We start from the raw sequence: 18,594 nt of genomic DNA on the forward strand, positions 1-18,594 counted from the left end.
CTGATTGGACATTCTAAATTGCCCCTAGGTATGGGTGTAAGTGCATGGTTTTCTTAATAATGAGATGAGAATACCTGTTTAAATAACCTTTTAAAACAATATGCTGTATATTTTTAATCATAACTACTTGTAATTGCATTTTGAGTGTTTTAGAACACATTAATAATCTTATTGTGTACAAAAGCTAACCTTTTGTATTGATAATTCTTATTCAAGAAAGAAAGCATTGATAATTGGTCCTTTTTTTAATATGTTAGCTGAAACATAGGATCACATTGAGATATTTTAACTGGTAAATTAATGTACCAATACCCCACAGTGACACCTACAGGCAATAACCAAACTTCAACACAGTTAATTTGTAAATAAAAAGCTCACTTTATTTAAAAAAAAAAGTTTATTCTATAGAATCAATATTTTAAATGAGGTCATTTCATTTTGAGGATCTAGAAGCTGACTGTACGGTGTAAAACTTTCCTTTTCTATCATCCTTCAGGCAAAGAACACAAAAGTTGCTCTGGAAACATAATTACACTATAAATGTCAAATTAAAAAATTACGCTTTTGCTTAGAATACAACATCCCGAGCATTTAATGTATTTAAAACATGTGAGGAGGAAAATCTTACAATTTAAAAAGAAAACAAAAATATGTGGGGAGGAAAGTCTTACAATTTAAAAAAATCTAAACATTGATGTGATGTCCATTGTGTATGTAAAGGAATTGTTTGATTGTACTGAAATGACAGAACGTGCAAGCTGGGCAGGATTTGGCGGCTTTCAGTACAAAGCTTCAGCGTTACTGCTTCGAGGCCTCTTAATCTTCTCAATGTTCTTTAGGATCATGTCATGTAGCGCCACCTGCAGACAAAAAAAGAGGCATAAATTCACGAAGTGTGTTGGAACCCAAAAATCATCGCTTCCCAAAATACGTACGTATTGATTTCGTAGTTCTGATACAATAATCTTCAGACTGATGTATTCCTTTTCATCAATCTCTGTTACTGTGCGCCGATAATCCTCCTAAAACATGATTTTTTTAGTTATTCATTTCTTAATAGTATTGTATGACCAAAAAAATGATAATAATTTACATATGGACTCACCACATGAGGATATTTTGCTATTTTTGAAACCAGCTTTGCTCGAGTGATGTAATATCTGAAACAAAACAAACATACAAAATGTGCCAAACTGTATTTTTGTTTTACTAATAATTTCATGTTGAAGACTAGGCAAACCTGGATATTTGGTCCAGGTAAGAAGCAGCCTCGCCTTCCACAGTCCTTAGCTCAGCCACCGTCTCCTCCTGGATGGACACCCCAAAATTGTTGCCGTCTTCTATCCTAGGAATCAGTAGCTGCACCCACATTTTTACCTAAGCAGGACAAAAAAGGCCAAAGTCAGAGACCACTCCTCAAAACATCCATTCAAGGTCCACTCACCGTGTTGCACTTCTCTATGAGCGTCCTGATCTCTGGCTTGACTTTTTCGATGAGTTCCACCAGATTGTTGTTACTTTTCATCATCCCACCAGGCATGACAAAGACTTTTGTGCCAGTCACTGAATGGGAAGAAGAAAAAAATCAAAGATGGCCCTCGTCTTCCCCCTTTAAAACAACCTCATGGGAGGTGGCATCTCACCCTTGGCTTCTGTATCTCCATCTTCCAGCTTTCTCTTTTTGGAATTTTGCTGAAAAAGAAGAAGCACCCATTGACAAAACAAATCACCGACAAAAACAATATTTGCAACTTTGCCATGTAAAATGATGGCTTACTGAATCAAGTCCATCGTGAAGGTTGGAAAGGAGGATTGGGTCAGGCACCGTTAGGTTGATATCCGAATGGATCTCCTTCAGCTCTACAATGTTTATGATTGGCTCCTGAATGCAAGACAAATACATGTCATGTTTTGGCAAAATTTGTTATGAATATCACTTAACATGTGAGGCATGCAAACCTTAAGAAAATGGTCAAGTTCCAGTAACTTCTTTGGGAAAAAATTTGCAACTAGATCCTCTGCCTGAAAGAGAAGAACAAATGATGGATACTTGGAATGGTTTTATGTAATGCAATGCATTTGAATGGTTTTGCAGTGGTTTGAACTTACTTCTGCAGTGATACGTTCTCTAAATGCATCAACCTGCATCCGTGGAGAGGGAAAGAATACAAGTTCAGTGTACAGAAAAATTGTTCACATGTTTTCATCCATGCTTTCTAAACTCTGAAGCTTCTCGCCTCCTTCAGTCTGACCCATCCAGCTAACTTAATAGCTTTATGCTAAGGAGCCTATCACGTCCATGTCCCAAATTGGCAATTAAATTAGCAGATCGGCAAATGGCATCAAACGTACTGATAAAACACATCACCCGCCGTGTTGGCGCAAAATAGTAAGCCTGTAAGAGTATTTAAAAACTGCGTTTGGGGAAGCGGGAAACAAGCCGGTGTTAGCACGGCCCGGTCATTCACATCGTGTTACCCAAATGGAAGCTAACGCGCTTGATCAAACTTGAATTGAGATCACTACAACAGATCTTGTACCTTGGTTTTAATGTCATTATCCACTTTGAGCAGTGAAGACATCTTACGCTGTCGGATAGGCGAAGAACGAATGTCCCAACAGCATTAAAATGGACTTGGACGGGGGGAAACGTGTGGCTTTACAGATTGTCAGCCACACTTTGGCGATCGTGCTGATGACGACATTAGCGCGCGACCATACCAGCGATGGGAGGGGGCGGTGTATGCGTAAAAATGCGCATGTGCCAACACGTCACTGTATTTTTCTCGACGCTGCTGACGATGTAAACAAGAGAAGACAGTCGAGCGCAACAGGGAAATCAAACGCACAGGCGACACCTCGGGTTAAAAGGCACTTTTTCCTCGGGGTGGGCTCACGATCGGCCCGAAATGGAGCTCCCGGTTACCATCAAAGTCAATTTTCGAGGGAATGTCAAGAGATTTCTGTCGGGCGACCTGGACAAGCTGGAGTGGATCTCGGTGGAAGACTGGGTGAGCTGCTAGGCGATCGTGTTGGCGCAGTTCGGGGAGAACAAGGCCCAGACATGGCCTATCTTCGGATCTGGTCACATGGGCCATAATGTTTACGTTTACAATTTGAAATCGGACACGTTATAGTTACTAGTAAGATTACGGAAGTGTAGGGATCCTTTAAATATTAAAAACGTCGCATCGATCGAGTTTTGACGTGTTTGGCAGATCCGAAGCAAAACTGTGATCAAATTGTTTGCTTCTATTTTAGATTAAAGCGTCGTTTGGAATCAGCCACTTCCAAGTCAAGTACTTTGATGAGGACAGCGAAGAGGTAATGACGTGATCGCCAATATGACTGTTATAATTGGATGTTTTTGTCTTTAAATTAATTATTCAAATGCTCTTTATTAGATTTCCATCAACAGTCAAGGTGAGAAATAATCTATTTTTTTCTCTTCTTGAAAAATGTTTGATCCCTTCCAAATAACTTAACTTGTGATTTTCTTCTTTATTATTTTAGAGGAATATGAAGAAGCAATCAAGGTACTGTGATGCTGATTTTCTAAGATTTTTTGTCTGTTCAGTTAATTTCCATATTAAAAATTAAAGTGTGAGATTAAAAATGCAGATCCGTTAAAAAAAAAACAGTAAATCGTAAAAAGAATAAATAGTTTTCATTGTTCAAAGGGTACCAGGGGCTAATTTACAGAAATATTTAATTCCTCCAATTAATGAATATGTTTGAAATTTATTTTTTAATTCAATTTATGTTAAAGGCAATATCCACTAACCCTACCTACCATTCTCTTACAAGATGAAAATTGTAGGTGATCTAATTTCATAGGACATAATACAATGTGTGTGGGCCTATTAGATGACATGTACTATTGTGTACTGCACGTCACTGTGATTTTTTTTCTTTTTTTGTGAGCAGAGTGCTGAAAAACAAGGCAACCACCTGAGGATAAATGTGTACAAGATGAAGGGACGAGCATGCGGCGGTGGGCCGCTCAAAACCGAAGTTAAGGAGCTCAAAGGCGACTTAAGACCTGCACCCCCCTATCCGTCGAGAGTCAAGACTGTGGACAAAAGCACGCAGGTCACCCCTGAGCGAGAATCTGTAAGAAAGCATTGTGTACTTTTCTCATGATTGTACATAGGAGTCACATGACGCACAGTCAATAATGAATGGCATGTGCAACATTGTTAAACAGTAGAGTGGCAATATTTTATTTGATTTTGCAACTGGCAGAGATGGAGAAAATTCCTGATTATTAACGTGGTATTGCGGGAATAAATTCAAACAAACTTAAAAAAAAGATCCATGAATTAGAAATATTGCTAAACACAAAAAAATAAAGAAAAATTCAGCCTCTAAAGACACTTTTTGACATTGGAAATTGTAAATTTAGTATTTTTCCACATATTCAAGGATGGTATTTGTTTTTCATATTCAATAATTATTTATGATATTCAATAATTATTTTTGAAGAGAAGAAAAGTGACTTTTGAATCAATAAAACCCCTCCCAACTTATGTAAGAAGTAACAAACACATTCCAGAAATAGCAACAAAGACCCAGTAATCATGCCAACAAACAGCTATTGCTGCATTTTTGCTACTTAATGCATGTCTTTAAAAAATATCCTCATCAGACTTTATTAGTCCATGTAGAATCAGGTCAACACAAGAAATTGATTTTGCTGTAGAACTAAAACTAATCATGCTATGCTCCAATTTAAAGGTGCGGCCACAACCACAAATAGAATATTCGGAATGCAAAACTACAGGCGCGACTGTCCTTTCCGGAGAGGTAACATGAGTCAAAATTTCCTAATTAATATTCATTTGTTTGTGTAAAGCTGGAAAAAACAAAAAGGCTACCTTTCTGTCAAACGAATCCTATTTTAAAATTGTTCAAATCATAAGTTAGCTGCAATATTAACCATTTTTTCTTGTGAAAATGTGTAGCTTTTTCTCCATCTCTACCACATTCCAACCTTAAAAGCTTCTTCGTCTTAGTAATTGAATGTATTTCACATAAATGGGATTGTAAGTCTGTATCTTGTTGAAGATTGTAACTGTCTGTTACAATCTTGGCAAAAAGATGCTAAAATGTGCTCGATTCCAGGTGGTTGCCAAGGACAACAAGGGAGCCAAAGCAGAAGATGACCCTCCTCCCATGTGGTTCAGATCCTACATGGAGAAGGTAAGGACTATCATTTACGTCAGATTTTAAAATATCCTTCCCATCCCGCTAAAGTACCTTTTTTTGACAGTTTAAAGATGAAGTGGTGAAGGAGGTGGTGGAGCGCATGTGCAGTGACTTCTCCGGCCAGTGTTGTACACACAAGTCTCCTGCAGCTCCGCCTCCCGAAGCCAGTGGTAGCAGTGGCGCTGCCGTCATGGGGCCGAGGCCAGGCCCCCCGGCCAACACTATCGGGCCCAGGCCGGGACCCTCCACCTCAAGCGGGTCTCTTGGTTATACACCAAATTGCAGCAGCTGCAACAAACTCACATGTGAAGGAGCCTACAAGTGCAGGTAGGTTGTCTTATAATGTGTGGCGAGTGGCCAGATTGGATTGGATAACTGTATTCATCCCGTATTTGGGAAATTACGTTGTCACAGTAGCAAGAGGGTGAGGATGCAGAAATAGGAAAGGCATTTCAGACATAAATAGATAGATAATAAATAAATACATGAATAAATACTTAAACAAATAAGCCTGTTGCTGAAATATATACATACATATACATACACATACATATATAAGCACATATATACATACAGATACATATATAACCACATATATACATGCATATATAAGCACATATATACATGCACATACATATATAAGCACATATATACATACACATACGTATATAAGCACACATATACATGACCTTAATCTCATTATATTAACATTATTCCTGTAATATTAAATTTTTTGAAGACACGCATCTCATGGTATTATGACTATTTTCACATAATATTGTCTCCTAACATTTGGACTATTCTCAACAGTTTATTTTTCCCCCCTTTCCAGCGTTTGCCCATCCTGCATCCTATGTGAGATGTGCCGGCACAGCCACGACCCGAGCCACAATCTCGTGAGAACCAAGACCCCCCTGTCCATCCCCGAGCACGGCATGTCGGGAGAATTAAGGTAAATAAACAGTACTCATCTTTTTTAGAAAGGGGGGCGGCGAAACCTCTCCAAAACACCAGATGGCTTTTTGCTTTTGAATTATTTTTTCTTTTTCCTTTTTTTTTTTTGCAAGAAAAAAAAACGGATAGTCAACAAAAACATAACATTCTAAATCAGGTTCCTGCGACGAGGAGACAGGACGGTGCGCAAGGCCGAACGACAGCGCCTCAAAGCGGAAAGGAGGCAGCTACGAGCCGAAGTGAAGGAAATCAAGAAGAAACTGAGACTGGAGAAACGGGGCTTGCAGTGGTGCGGGCCCTCTACCTCGGGCCGAGCCGTTACCCTGACTAACACGGCCTCCGCCTCCACCCAGGCCCCCGCCCTGCCACCCCCGCCCGCTGCCTCAGACACAGCCTCAGGTCCCGCCCCCGCCCCGGCCCCCGATCCCCAGGCCTCCAGTCCAGAGTAAGCGCCGCCTGGGAAGGGCATCCGAACAAGTGCTTGGGTGCTTCAAATCCAGCACGGATGCAAAAAACAAAACAAAATCTTTTTTTTTCCCCACCAAAATGCCATCTTTTGTAATTTAGTTTGTATGATTGTGTGGCTGGCTGCTCCGCGCTGGTGGGGAAATGTCGGAACTACCTCAGTGTGAAACTGCTGCTGCCTCCGCTGCTGCTGCTTCATAGATTTTCTAAGACAAATGCTTTGAGCCACACACACATGCACATACACACACACATACATGCAAATCTGGGCTCCTGGCGTTTTTTTTTTTTTTTGATTGATTGGTAGACAAGAAAAAAAGAGAATGAGAGCGCAGGACCGTTTTCAACAATGCTCTGTACACTTGAAACTAGGGGTCCCGGGGTCTCGCACTCCTCCTTGCTGCCCACTTTGGCCGCCTTGTTTCTGGATGAAAATCTGCCGGATGGCACTCGTCTGGAGCCCGGTACCAAGTTCATCAAATACTGGAAGATGAGGAACTCTGGCACTATCGGCTGGACCCCCGAGACTAAGGTACCCCTTGCACGAATCTGACCACCCCCTCCCTCCCAGAGGACAGCCTACACGTCCACTGCTTCACTCTGAGATCCTTTTCTCCTTTTAACCTTTCCTAATGAATCAATCTAGGCTACTCACAAAAAGTTAAAGTTCACATTTTTAATGAAAGTTTTAATATAACAACCTGTGTTTTTTAATGATCAGGAGAAAAGTAATAGCATTAAAGTAATTGCTTGGTTGGTTGCATACTTAGAAAATGGTCAAAAATAAGAAATATATCATTTAGTATATATATTTTTTTAATTTTGAGAGAAAAATACAGTTGAAAATAAAGGTAAATAAAATCTGTTGGTAAATAATTAGAAATGTTTTTGAATACAAATGAATTGAATTTAAAAGTTAAATTCAACTTGACTGAACATTCTTTTTTTTTTGGAAAATGATTATAAATCAATGACTAAGTTTTGAAATTCAGGTCCTGGTATTAGAAAAACAACAACAAAAAAACACCTGAAACTTTTGAACATGTACATGCAAAAGTTTTAAAAAGTCAATGTATATAGAAATATCCCTAACTTTTTATGAGTAGTGCACTCTTTGACCTTTACTCCTCATTTATCTGTTCATTATTATTTTTTGATTGCACACTGCCTCTTGTATATTACAATTTTGTGTTAATCCACACACGTGCGCCCAGTTGCTGTTCATGTGGGGCAACCTCGGCTTGGCGTCGGAGGAAAGGAGGTCCGTACCCGTGCCACTGCTGCTACCAGGCCAAGTTGGCGTAGTCAGCGTGACCTTTTTGGCACCCGTGATGGAGGGCACGTATACCTCGCATTGGCGACTAGCCCACCACGGCCATCAGTTTGGACCACGCGTGTGGTGCAGCATTGTGGTGGAGCCGGGCAATGGCGTCAATGGACTCGAGCAACAACAGAAGCGCCTGGTGAGACATTTGTCTATTTTTAATTCACCTTTTTAATTTTGGATGTTAAAACATTCACATACTAACCATATTCTGCTAATACTGCATTGTTTGACAGGTTCGCTCTAAGGAGTGTTTGGCGGTGGACGTTTGCCACAATGGCTTCTTCATGCCCTACGTAGACCTGTTAACAGCACAGGTGCCCACCTTTGACCCCACCACACACATACTCTAGTGCACTCTTAATTCTGGGTAATCATTGAGATGTATTTTTTTTTCTGCCAGGACCTTTTGTCATTTGAGTTGATGGATATCAACATAGTGCAGGAGTTGGAGAAGGTTCCTAACAACACTCCAGTGGGTAAGAGATGGCTTGTTGTTGTTGAAGGAAAAAGTCAACTTAAATTAGTGTTTTTCAATTTATTAAGGTTTTAAATAGGAATAAATTCATAGCACAGTACTGCATGGAAAGGTCATGAAAGGAATATACAGAGTTGTATTACTTTGGAGTTATGAGCTCTTGTTTGGTTTATAATTAGTGTCATGAGGGGAAAAAATATGTCTGGTATTCTTTTTAAGTAATTAAAGTAAGCATACCAAGACAGATGAGTGAGATTTTGCTGCTCATGGACACCACTATTTATATATTTTTAATGGAATATGCTGTCTAAGACTCTATTTTGTCATAAATCATTAGAATTTACTGTTAGCCATGTTTCAAAATGTGTCTAAAATGGCATTTCCACATGTTCCCTTAGATTTGACACCCTGCATCTCCCCTTTACCCCATGATGCAACAGGGCCCGAGAAGGTGCTCACTGTGCAGATCAAAGATGACTCTGAGGCTACAGGTCTTCGCAAACATTATGGTAAGACGCTAAGAGTGGAAATATAGAGCTTTGAATGGTTTATATGGCTTTTTTCGACTTGAAAAATACTACCATAAAGACTGCATTAAACAAGAATGCTTTCTGTCCTAGAAGGAAAAACTGGACACCCGTGGGAGGCAGCTGTCCCAAGTGAGGAGCATGAAGAGGAAATCAGTGGCGCTCAGTTCTTGTGCGAGACGGTCATCCGCTCACTTACCCTGGAGGAGGCCCCTGACCACAGGCCTGTGCGTAGGAATCAGGAGCATTGCCCCCGCCAGGTACAAGGTAAGAACTGACAGCAAATTTGCAAAGGAGTTGCTCCCACCTTCTTAAACTTAAAGAATGCATTACCTTGAATTACCACAGATAGGTACATTTGCAGTAGTTTTGTCTTTGTCTGACATTCTCGTCTCTCTCACAGTGGTTTTACATGGTTCCAAACTGGCCCTGGAGCCGTGGCCCCCATCCGAAAAGGGCGAGCAGGAAGAACATGAGGTTGGCGGGCTAACAACAACAACAACACCAGGTTAGCGCCACTTCTACTCAAACATGTATCACCTGCAATAATATATTTGGTATTATTCATGTGTACTTGTCTTTTTTGACAAAATTTCTCTTGGCAGAAGTCGTTGGTGACATTCCGGTAGCTGATCCGCATCAGGATGACGAGGATGAAGATGCAAAAGATTGTAAGGAGGAGAAAGTGGATGACTGGGATGAGGTGAGCGCTATGTTTTCAAAATGCATTGCGAACAAAACCCGCCATTGTCTCTAAAAACCACTAAGATCGCAACAGTCTGTCAAACTTCGTTAACCTCAACAATTATCAAACTTTCTCCCCAGTTGAGCAGCCAGTCGTCCTCATCCTCCTCTTGCGACGACTTCATCATCGTCCTCCCCGACTGCTTCGACATGAGCCGTCCACTCGGAGAGTCAATGTACAGCTCGGCCATGTCTCAGCCGGATGCGGTCGTCACGGCAACACTGGCCAGCCCTGAACCGCTGCAGGAGGAGGAGGACTACACATCGGACGCAGGAGGGGCGTCGCCACCCCTACAACCAGAAGAGAGGGAACGGGACGACGAAGAGCAATCGGAGGACGATGAGGATGACCCTGCAGGCGATGATATGACCCCAGGCGCCCTCACCATCCACTCCAGTGTCAACCAGATGCTGTGCGCCTCACAAACACTGGATACCGCCACCCTCACACCAGAAGTGGTACCCCCACCACCAGCAAACTACTCGCCCAGGTGAGACATTGCAAAAAAAGTGTGCTCAAAAACAACTCTTCCTGAGAATACAGTGGAAAAAACTCACTATATTAGTTAATACTAAGTCTATTCACAATGACATAATAATGGCTTAAAATGAATTCCAAATTATTCCTAAAAATATAAAGTGACCTCTCTATTGCTATTTCAGGTCTGAGGCTCTATATCTGGCAGAGGATGCATGTGATGCAGCAGAAGAGTCTAACACGGAAAGGGTCCACGCCAACGGTGGGTTTTGGAAAGAATTACTGTAAATAATAATGTCATGTTGTTGTGGGTAAAGTATTCATTCCCTTTTTAGTCTTAAAGAGGAAATCCTTTGTGGTTCAACAAGGAAATTAGAACAGCACAATGTGTCACTTCAGCAGAAAGCATTCTTCCTCTTCTCATTTGCTAGCGTGACGGTCCTTTTTTGTTTTCTTCCCCTTTTTCCTTTTGACTGCAGTTTCATCGGGTCTGTCTAGATCCGCAGGCTCAGCATCCAGTGCCTTTGAAACGTACAACCCCAGACCTGGCAACGCACTACAACCTAGGTGATTAATTTTTGTCCCATTACTTGCTCAACTTTGTTAAAATACAAGTTTTATGCCAAAATAGTTTTGAGATCTTTTAAGAAAGCAAGCTAAACTTTGCATTGTATTGCAGGGGTCAAGGGGGTCTCACCGAGGGCCTGGTCAAGGGGGCCCTCTCAGTGGCAGCGTCCGCCTACAAGGCTCTGTTTCCTGGGCCAAACTGTCCCATCCAGGTACATCTTTTCATGGATGCAGCCATTTTGTGATGTCATTTATACCTTAATACTAATAGGCCCATGTGACATGGGGTATTAATGACATAATGAAGAGTCATTTTGGACTTTTATGTACTTTTTCTTCACTGGTACACAGAAAAAAAGGTATTCTTTTCTTCTAGAAAATCATAATGGATATAATTTTCTATTAACATTCTTTACAAAAGCAATAGGTTATTGTATGTAGAAAATTATAATAGATATAATTTCCCATTGATCCTTGGAGGCCATTTTTTTAAAATCTTTGTTATTTTAATCGTTACTATAGTTGAACAGAATAATTGCTTACATTTTTGATGAACTTGGCATCACCAAATGTACTAAATATAACTTGTGACTTGTCATTTTTCTACGTAGCGTGGTGTGGACCCAGCAGCCCGCCAGGATCCCTCGCTAATGGCCATGCTGTTAGAGATGGGTTTCCGGGACCGGCGTCTCAACCAGCGTCTGCTGCGTAAACATAGCTACAACCTGCTGCACACCGTCAACGAGCTGGTACAGATGGCCGAGGACGCCCCGCTAGGACGTGCTGTCCAGGCTCCACACTGATGGGAAGGCATGCCATGATGTCTCTCTTTTATTTCCTTTTTCCTTCTTTCTTTCTTCAATACATTGTCAAGACATACTTAAAGGGTGAGCAAGGTATCGTTGTGTTCATTTGGACCAAGTAAGTTGTTTAGAAGTATATTTAAATGCGTGGTGGTGATCTTTCTATGTGGGGGATACGAGGGAAAAGTTAGTGTTTTTATATATGGGCATCTTTTCGATGGGATGGACATCTCTATTTTTCACTGCATGGCATGTTGACACAAAGTACTTTTTGTAGTACAAGCTTAGACAGGGTTCCAAGGATCATTGTGGAAGACTAATCTGATGTGGACTGGGAGAAAATGGCAAAAAAACACATACTGATTGGTAAATACAGGTGAAGGCTGTTTTATTTACATTGTGGTAATAACATAAGGTCTCTCCAGATAGGCATAGTGGAAAAAACGCGGGTGAGAGCAGCTGAATGCGGTAGATAAGTGCAAATAGCAACGCCACCATTTCTCCGTTAACATTAGTCCACTCTGCCTAAACAATGCAATCTTTTTTGTATCCAAGTACTGTTCTCTTTTCGACGTTGACGTGTGGAATGTATACAAACAATATACTATATCGAAAGAAATATCACTGCGGGAGTTTGGAGTGGTGTTCCGGTGGTCCGCTTGACGCCTTTTCCCCGCTCTTCTCACCAAAACTTAGTGAAGCTCGTGTTAGCGACTTGAGATGTCTCTGCAAAACAACACATTCCTCAAAACTCCAGTATGATACCAACAACTTTTAGTACTATTATTGTTAATGCCTTTTTCGTCAATCATACTTGGATAATAGATTTGCTTGTGATGCGGTGAGTGTTCTGATGCAGATTCCTATTTTATCAGCGTGAGTGATTCGGAGATTTCTGTAGTCGTGCTGTCTCTTGTGCTGAATGTTGATACCGTAGAAAAGATCTGCTTGTCACATTTCTCTCCTGTAAATGCTTTCACAACAACCTTTCTGCTGTAGATCCCAAAATAAACAAACAGCATCTCGCCTATCAGTTTATGATGCACCTTGATTGTATACATACTGATTTATAATTACATTGTATATTTGCATTTGGTTTCCTACTAGTATGTCACTCCAAGTTACATTTTGGTCACGCAATATCTTACATTTAATTAACTTGAGGTTTCAAATGTCTTAAATTGCAGTTAGCATTAAGTGTAAGGCATTTAAATGAACTGCGTTCATATGATGTCACTTGAGCGTTGCAGTACACATTGTTCTCCACTTGGGTCAGTATAAACGACCTTTCACCTGAAGAACACGGAAGCGCTCCTCCACGTTTTAGAATTGTGTCAGGAGAAATCAGTTTGGTAAATAACGTAGGAGGACAACTGAGAACTAAACGAGAGCTTTTACATGTACAGATTATCTTTTGCACAGTTGGGCTACTGTGAAAAGCAAAGGCATGACGTCTGCAGTTTGAAACGAAGGACATCGCTGACTTGTCGTGAGTACTTCTTATCACATGTCATATTTTCCTTAAAAAACAAACATCAATGTTACTGGGGGACAAAGCATTAACATTAAAGTAGTGGTGACGTTTTGCTTGTAGAGGACAGGGACTTATGATGTATTTGTCAACCAAACAATGTAGATTTTAAGAGTCGGGCATTAATACATACAAATTATGCAGAACCCCCATGCACCAACTGCAAACCATTTACCAAATTAAATATACGTCATGGTGAGTCTCGTGATGTCCACAAACAACATGGAATCCATTTAACATATTGTAATGAATCATTTTTATTCCACTGTTAAACATAGTGCGATCAGAATATAATATAATTAAAACAAATGTCATCAACTAAAAGATGCGCGTCTAACAAGAAAGAAAGTGGATGGCGCAGTGATATCGAAACTTACGCGTCGATTTGGACGCAACTAAAAGTAGATCCTGACAATGTGTCTATTGTTATTTTATTTAAAGAATGAAAGTAGTTCAGTATTGTGCACAATTTGGCAAACGTTTTAGTCGTGTCACACTGAGTCATTTTATTGTTCATTTATTACGGGCAGTGTGACTTAAGAGTCACACTCATAATCTATCTTTGCTGAAGAAGCACATTTTTTCATTCTTTCCTTTATTTTTTAAGAGACCTCCAGAGAGCATCATGGTTCCGGGTGAGATCTCCAATCCAGAGTGTGAAAATGATTTCGAGTCAACAAAGACACTAAAACATTTCCCACGTTATGGCTCCATCGTGGGAGACACCTGCCCTACCTGTCGTGGCACTGGACGAATTCCAAGAGGTCAGACATCAGCAAAACGTCACACCATGACAATTTATATATAAATACTGGATAAACACAGAATATTTATCTCCCTATATTTGTATTTACAGGCCATGAAGACCAACTGGTTGCTGTGATCCCTTGCAATGATAAAAGACTCAAACCCAGACACACGTATGGACAATTCCAATAGCGACTCTCATACTTTTTTTATCCTTTCTGTTATTAATATTAAGATTCTATTGCAGGAAGCTGTACGTGTGTGTGACCATGGCGCTGTGTATCTTCCTCAGCTGCCTCATCCTCTTTTTCCTCTTCCCCCGGAGCGTCACACTGTCTCCTATTTCCGTACAATCCGTCATGGTCTACTTCACCCCGGACATGGTGCAAATGGAGGTCACGGTGAGTCAAAAAATCAGTCATTCGGCTGATGTTTTTCTTTCATAAAGTAGTCTCAAAAAAGGTTAAATTACATTAACGTTTCAATTTGGCTTCCACATTCTTTCAATTTAAACAAAAAGGTTTAGATACCCCCTTGCCATAAGGTTATGAGTTTTTATTGTGAAAGCTTAACAATACTCAAAATTGTCTGATTTATGGATTTAATACATAAAAAATATCAATTGACTCAAAATTACTTTTTGCTATCAAACAGACTATCTATCACATTTGACTGGCCAACCCTCTTCAATCCAAATGGATTGGACGTCTATCGCTGTCACAATTGGTCAGTCCATTTTGACTGGGAAGCGTCCATTCATTTACTTCTTCCAGTCAAAATGGATTGGACACTTAGTGCTTTCAAAGACTGTTCTTGATTCAAATTCTGTTGATGTTACAGAAAAGTTCCAATGAAAGTTTTTCATGACCTGTTATATTGCATTCACATGACTGAGTGCTGTTAAAGTAGACCTATTTTAAAGCAGTGGGTGGGATAAAGGACAAAGTTCCCCTTGACAAGGTGTGTGATTTTGTGGTGTTTTTGGTCTTGTCAAAATTGTGTACTGCTTTTACTATTAGCCTGTTTGTGTTTGTTATAGTTGTTGAATTAATCATTTTCCACCCCCAATCTTTCAGAACCTCATCAGTGTTTCCAATGACAACTTTGCACCAGTCCAAATCGTGGAGTTGGATGTTCAGGGTCTAATCTTTCATGTAGTGGTGAGCAAAATCAAGTTTTCCAACATGTCTTCCATCCCATCACGTTCAAAAAAATTGGTAAGTGTTTTCATTTTGCTCGCTATGTATCTTTTTATTATTTTTTAAATAAATTTTCCTCTTTCCTCAACAGTACACATATCAGATTGGCCTGCCCATTACTGAAAAAGGCCTCAGGTAAGCATACATTATGATCATAGAAATATACCTTTACATTTCTTGAGGAATTTCCACCAGGGTTCATTTTAATGCAAAATTGCCATTGACTGATTATATAGTGCTTGACCTTTCATAACATATCTGATGTCTTCTAGTGCTTTCTGCCAATCCACTTCTTTCAAAATCCACACCTTATTCGTTGAACTGCAGTAAGTACCAAGTCCACAAGAGAGTGTTGGTTTTGCGGGTGATTTAATGAACCGCTAACCTTTCCTTCCTCTTTCAGGATGACCATGAACATCTCTTACTTGTCCCACACGGAGCAGCTGTCCGTGCACACCTTTGAGTACATCGACTGCGGAACCAACTCCACCTCACCGCACCCCGTCGGATGATCTCGCACAAGTAACCAAAGTGTATGAATGTGTGTGTTTGTGTGGGTCTCGCAAACTATTTACACTGGGGTACAAACATGAGTTGGAATGCATGAGCTCTCTTTTTTTTTTCTCTTTTCTTTATGAAAATCGTCAGCAACTTGTCAAATGTCTCTCAAAGGTGATCCGGAGTGATTATCCTGAGGTGTGGTTTGTGCTTAGGGATTAGTTTTTATTCTTGTGTGGGCTGTGATGGTCTTGACTATTTAGAGTACCCTAAGAGTAGTTAAGAAAGTATTTTCTCAATGTGGGCTCACATTTTGTGAATATCTCGCTTTACTGCAACCAAAGAAGCACCTTTGTGGCACTTTAGTGGAAGTTTAACACGTGTTTGTTAGAAAATTGTTTAATTGTTGCACTTTATTGGAGCCAAGTCAAGTTCAAACTATTGACTAAAGGGAAAAAATCCATTTAAATGTGATAATTGTCCAGTATTTAGATAACAAATGGATTTGGAATATCATAGTGTTTACTGAAAAACCTTCTCAACATCGTTTAATCTGATGTTTTATTCATGAAATAAATTCGCATCTACAGCAAAAATATTCATTATATATTTGTCATAGCCAGGCACTCACTTTGCATTGTTTTGTTTACTAGGTCGAGCAGAAATATTTCTTGAGGCTGAGACATAGTTTATTTTCATATCATATGGAAGAAACACATGAGAAAATGGTTACATTTTTATAATCTAATATAAATTGGTGAAAAGTTTTAAGAAAACTTTAAACTAGTATGATAATACTATCTTGCTGGGTTCACTTGTACTATAGAAAGTGCAGTTCCACTCTGGTCCACAACGTGTCGTCGTTACACCGCTATTACAACAATTTTCCGACGCGGTCGCGCGGTCGATTGGCCGTGACGTCACCGTTCTAGCGAGTGAAGTGCGTGCGTGGCGCTGGCGATTGCGGTGGGGGCCAAGAAGCGAAAGCCTCAGTGCGTGCGGCTGGGGGCGGGGGGCGCAAACTCGACGTGTTTCGATGACAAAGTGCAACATGGATTCGTTTAAAGACATTTTGCCTTTTCTTCTGCGCGTTGACAAGTGACAAGTGATGCATTCACGGCTTTGAAGAAGCCTTGGATACCTTGTTCAAGGTACGTTTTCCACTCTTAATTTTCATTTTAAATATGCGTTGTTTTATAGGGATCACTTTATTACTGATATTCCTATGCGCGTTCGTTTTAAACATTTAGGTCGATAGGCAGGGATTAAAACATGCAAAGAAGATTGTTTGCTTATACAGTGCTCGTGTAGTATTAGTTTTTGGGAAAATCGTCTGTGTAAACAAGCAGTGGAAGTGGTTATGATGGAAATCATGATCAACAACCGGATTAAAACATCAGTACCATCTGCATGCGTGGATGCATTCAACCCAACGATGCACTGAAAAGAACGTGAGGGGTTGAACAGTCCTCTAAGAGGATTAGGGTCGGTAAATAAGACATTGAACGCCTCAATTAAATTGTCTTTGTCTCTACAACTAATATAAAACAATGTTAAAATTGGACTTGCACATTGTCTACTATTTAGTTTAGTGGAATATCATTCGGTCTTTCCTCTCACTTGAAATATTTCAGGGAGATTGACAGCTATTTTTAGGTTGGGATTCTAACCATATATGACTTTTTGGCCACATAAAAACCTTAAATAGTAATAGTAATGATCAGTCATATTGGCAACTCGTTAGTTGGCTTAATATAATTTGTGCATGAAAGTTAAGAAATATGAAAACATATTTTAGAGTTACATATTTCAACCTTCAATTTATTTTTTAATGCTTTAACTTGGCTTGTGGACCTATTTAAGGTTGCCGGTGTCGTGCTTGAGATGTGCACCAACTAAAAAAGCCCCACAGGCTCAACCTGGGCATCCTCACGGAATAATGGGTAACCAGCTGAGCGACATGGCACCCCCAGGCTCCTTCCTACTTGCCTTCCAATGCTTACACGTGGTCGTCATAGGGTTGGATTCAGCCGGCAAGACTTCTCTCCTCTATCGTCTCAAACTAAAAGAATTTGTGGAAACTATCCCCACCAAAGGCTTCAACACAGAGAAAGTGAAGGTACCTGTGGGCGGCTCCAGGGCCGTCACCTTCCACGTTTGGGATGTGGGCGGCCAAGAGAAGCTTCGACCTCTGTGGAAATCATACACCAGGCGCACTGACGGCCTCGTGTTTGTGGTGGACGCCTCTGAAGTTGAACGCATGGAGGAAGCCAAGGCTGAGCTCCATAAAATCTGTCGCAGTTCGGAGAACCAGGGCGTACCCGTACTGATTTTAGCCAACAAGCAGGACCTGGACACGGCTCTTCCCGTTAGTCAGGTTGAGAAACTGTTGGGGGTGCAGGAACTCAGTGCCGGAACGCTACGTCACGTGCATAGCTGCAGTGCTGTGGATGGCCATGGTGTGCAGCAAGGCTTGGAGAAACTCTATGACATGATTATAAGGAGGAAGAAGATGGTCAAGCACAGTAGGGGCAGGAGGAAATGAAGATGATGTGGAATAACAAAAATTCCATCCATAGTAACCCACTGAGACTGGCCACATATAGTAAAAAATATCCTTCTTAATATGACCGCCCCCTTTATTATTTTTTATCCATAGTAATAGCAGTGCTGATGACAATATACTTGGGTCACCAAGTACCATCATAATGACTTAAAATTCAGTGCTGTAGTGACCTAAAGTGTTCTTAAAAAACAGTTTCATAGAATTAGTTTTTTCCTAAAACTAGAATACATTTTGTAAGCCATAAAAACGAAGCAGAGGTTTTTTTTCGTGTTTTTTCGATGTTTTTGGGGCTCTCCAAATTGTATTTTTAATATTAAATTCCCGTATATACTTAAATGTGATTAGACACGCTGCCACTGATGGCGCTAGACATATAAGCACATTATTTATTAACACTCCATCAGACCGAATTGGTACTGGTACTAATATTGTAGTTTTGCCCTCCAAACTAGAATATTGTGAGTCAGTCAAGTCAGTTTACATTGTAAGGTGCCACTGCGTTCTT

The 18,594-nt window shown here is 40.4% G+C and overlaps 4 protein-coding genes across 11 annotated transcripts; 3 read left to right on the forward strand and 1 right to left on the reverse strand.

Annotated features, from left to right (window-relative positions):
* Nucleotides 1-358: 358 nt before the first annotated feature.
* On the reverse strand, nt 359-2,732 carry psme3 (proteasome activator subunit 3). The gene is made up of 10 exons (XM_077738280.1): nt 2,541-2,732; nt 2,110-2,142; nt 1,960-2,022; nt 1,778-1,882; nt 1,644-1,692; nt 1,445-1,563; nt 1,241-1,377; nt 1,106-1,160; nt 936-1,022; nt 359-860 (listed from the first exon to the last, which is right to left on the reverse strand). Exons 1-10 carry the CDS (start codon nt 2,580-2,582, stop codon nt 780-782), a joined length of 771 nt encoding a protein of 256 aa, XP_077594406.1. The 5' UTR covers nt 2,583-2,732; the 3' UTR covers nt 359-779.
* A 45-nt stretch (nt 2,733-2,777) lies between these two features.
* nbr1a (NBR1 autophagy cargo receptor a) lies at nt 2,778-12,581 on the forward strand. 6 transcript variants are annotated; one of them, XM_077738270.1, is made up of 23 exons: nt 2,778-3,011; nt 3,262-3,324; nt 3,405-3,423; nt 3,514-3,536; nt 3,928-4,113; nt 4,738-4,806; nt 5,125-5,202; nt 5,273-5,535; nt 6,041-6,160; nt 6,320-6,607; nt 7,000-7,159; nt 7,842-8,090; nt 8,188-8,268; nt 8,355-8,430; nt 8,828-8,938; nt 9,050-9,223; nt 9,360-9,464; nt 9,562-9,659; nt 9,782-10,191; nt 10,364-10,440; nt 10,658-10,745; nt 10,858-10,957; nt 11,357-12,581. In XM_077738270.1, exons 1-23 carry the CDS (start codon nt 2,910-2,912, stop codon nt 11,546-11,548), a joined length of 3,132 nt encoding a protein of 1,043 aa, XP_077594396.1. In that variant the 5' UTR covers nt 2,778-2,909; the 3' UTR covers nt 11,549-12,581. The 6 variants fall into 6 exon arrangements, with proteins under 6 accessions (XP_077594396.1, XP_077594397.1, XP_077594399.1 ...); XM_077738271.1 differs by having other exon boundaries at nt 9,053-9,223; XM_077738273.1 differs by having other exon boundaries at nt 8,870-8,938.
* A 220-nt stretch (nt 12,582-12,801) lies between these two features.
* Nucleotides 12,802-15,164, forward strand: tmem106a (transmembrane protein 106A). The gene is made up of 6 exons (XM_077739560.1): nt 12,802-13,037; nt 13,687-13,843; nt 13,936-13,999; nt 14,074-14,227; nt 14,903-15,043; nt 15,117-15,164. The coding sequence occupies exons 2-6, from the start codon at nt 13,705-13,707 to the stop codon at nt 15,162-15,164; spliced, it is 546 nt and encodes a 181-aa protein (XP_077595686.1). The 5' UTR covers nt 12,802-13,037; nt 13,687-13,704.
* Nucleotides 15,165-15,297: 133 nt separating this feature from the next.
* arl4d (ADP-ribosylation factor-like 4D) lies at nt 15,298-18,169 on the forward strand. Of its 3 annotated transcripts, XM_077738277.1 has the most exons (3): nt 15,298-15,351; nt 15,429-15,547; nt 17,387-18,169. In XM_077738277.1, exons 2-3 carry the CDS (start codon nt 15,534-15,536, stop codon nt 18,066-18,068), a joined length of 696 nt encoding a protein of 231 aa, XP_077594403.1. In that variant the 5' UTR covers nt 15,298-15,351; nt 15,429-15,533; the 3' UTR covers nt 18,069-18,169. The 3 variants fall into 3 exon arrangements, with proteins under 3 accessions (XP_077594403.1, XP_077594404.1, XP_077594405.1); XM_077738278.1 differs by lacking the exon at nt 15,298-15,351 and having other exon boundaries at nt 15,534-16,674; XM_077738279.1 differs by lacking the exons at nt 15,298-15,351; nt 15,429-15,547 and adding an exon at nt 16,704-17,008.
* Nucleotides 18,170-18,594: the final 425 nt, after the last annotated feature.

The sequence above is a fragment of the Stigmatopora nigra genome, chromosome 18, assembly GCF_051989575.1.
Source record: "Stigmatopora nigra isolate UIUO_SnigA chromosome 18, RoL_Snig_1.1, whole genome shotgun sequence".
NCBI lineage: Eukaryota > Metazoa > Chordata > Actinopteri > Syngnathiformes > Syngnathidae > Stigmatopora > Stigmatopora nigra.

Excerpts from the sequence above, each read along its gene's own strand:
- tmem106a (XM_077739560.1), top strand. The coding sequence starts at position 13,705 with ATGGTTCCGGGTGAGATCTCCAATCCAGAGTGTGAAAATGATTTCGAG. Across the intron at positions 14,000-14,073 it reads AGACTCAAACCCAGACACAC|GAAGCTGTACGTGTGTGTGA; the intron begins GTATGGACAATT and ends ATTCTATTGCAG. Across the intron at positions 14,228-14,902 it reads TGGTGCAAATGGAGGTCACG|AACCTCATCAGTGTTTCCAA; the intron begins GTGAGTCAAAAA and ends CCAATCTTTCAG.
- nbr1a (XM_077738270.1), top strand. The coding sequence starts at position 2,910 with ATGGAGCTCCCGGTTACCATCAAAGTCAATTTTCGAGGGAATGTCAAG. Across the intron at positions 3,537-3,927 it reads AATATGAAGAAGCAATCAAG|AGTGCTGAAAAACAAGGCAA; the intron begins GTACTGTGATGC and ends TTTTGTGAGCAG. Across the intron at positions 8,269-8,354 it reads TAGACCTGTTAACAGCACAG|GACCTTTTGTCATTTGAGTT; the intron begins GTGCCCACCTTT and ends TTTTTCTGCCAG.
- psme3 (XM_077738280.1), bottom strand. The coding sequence starts at position 2,582 with ATGTCTTCACTGCTCAAAGTGGATAATGACATTAAAACCAAG. Across the intron at positions 2,143-2,540 it reads ATAATGACATTAAAACCAAG|GTTGATGCATTTAGAGAACG; the intron begins GTACAAGATCTG and ends CCACGGATGCAG. Across the intron at positions 2,023-2,109 it reads GAGAACGTATCACTGCAGAA|GCAGAGGATCTAGTTGCAAA; the intron begins GTAAGTTCAAAC and ends CTTCTCTTTCAG.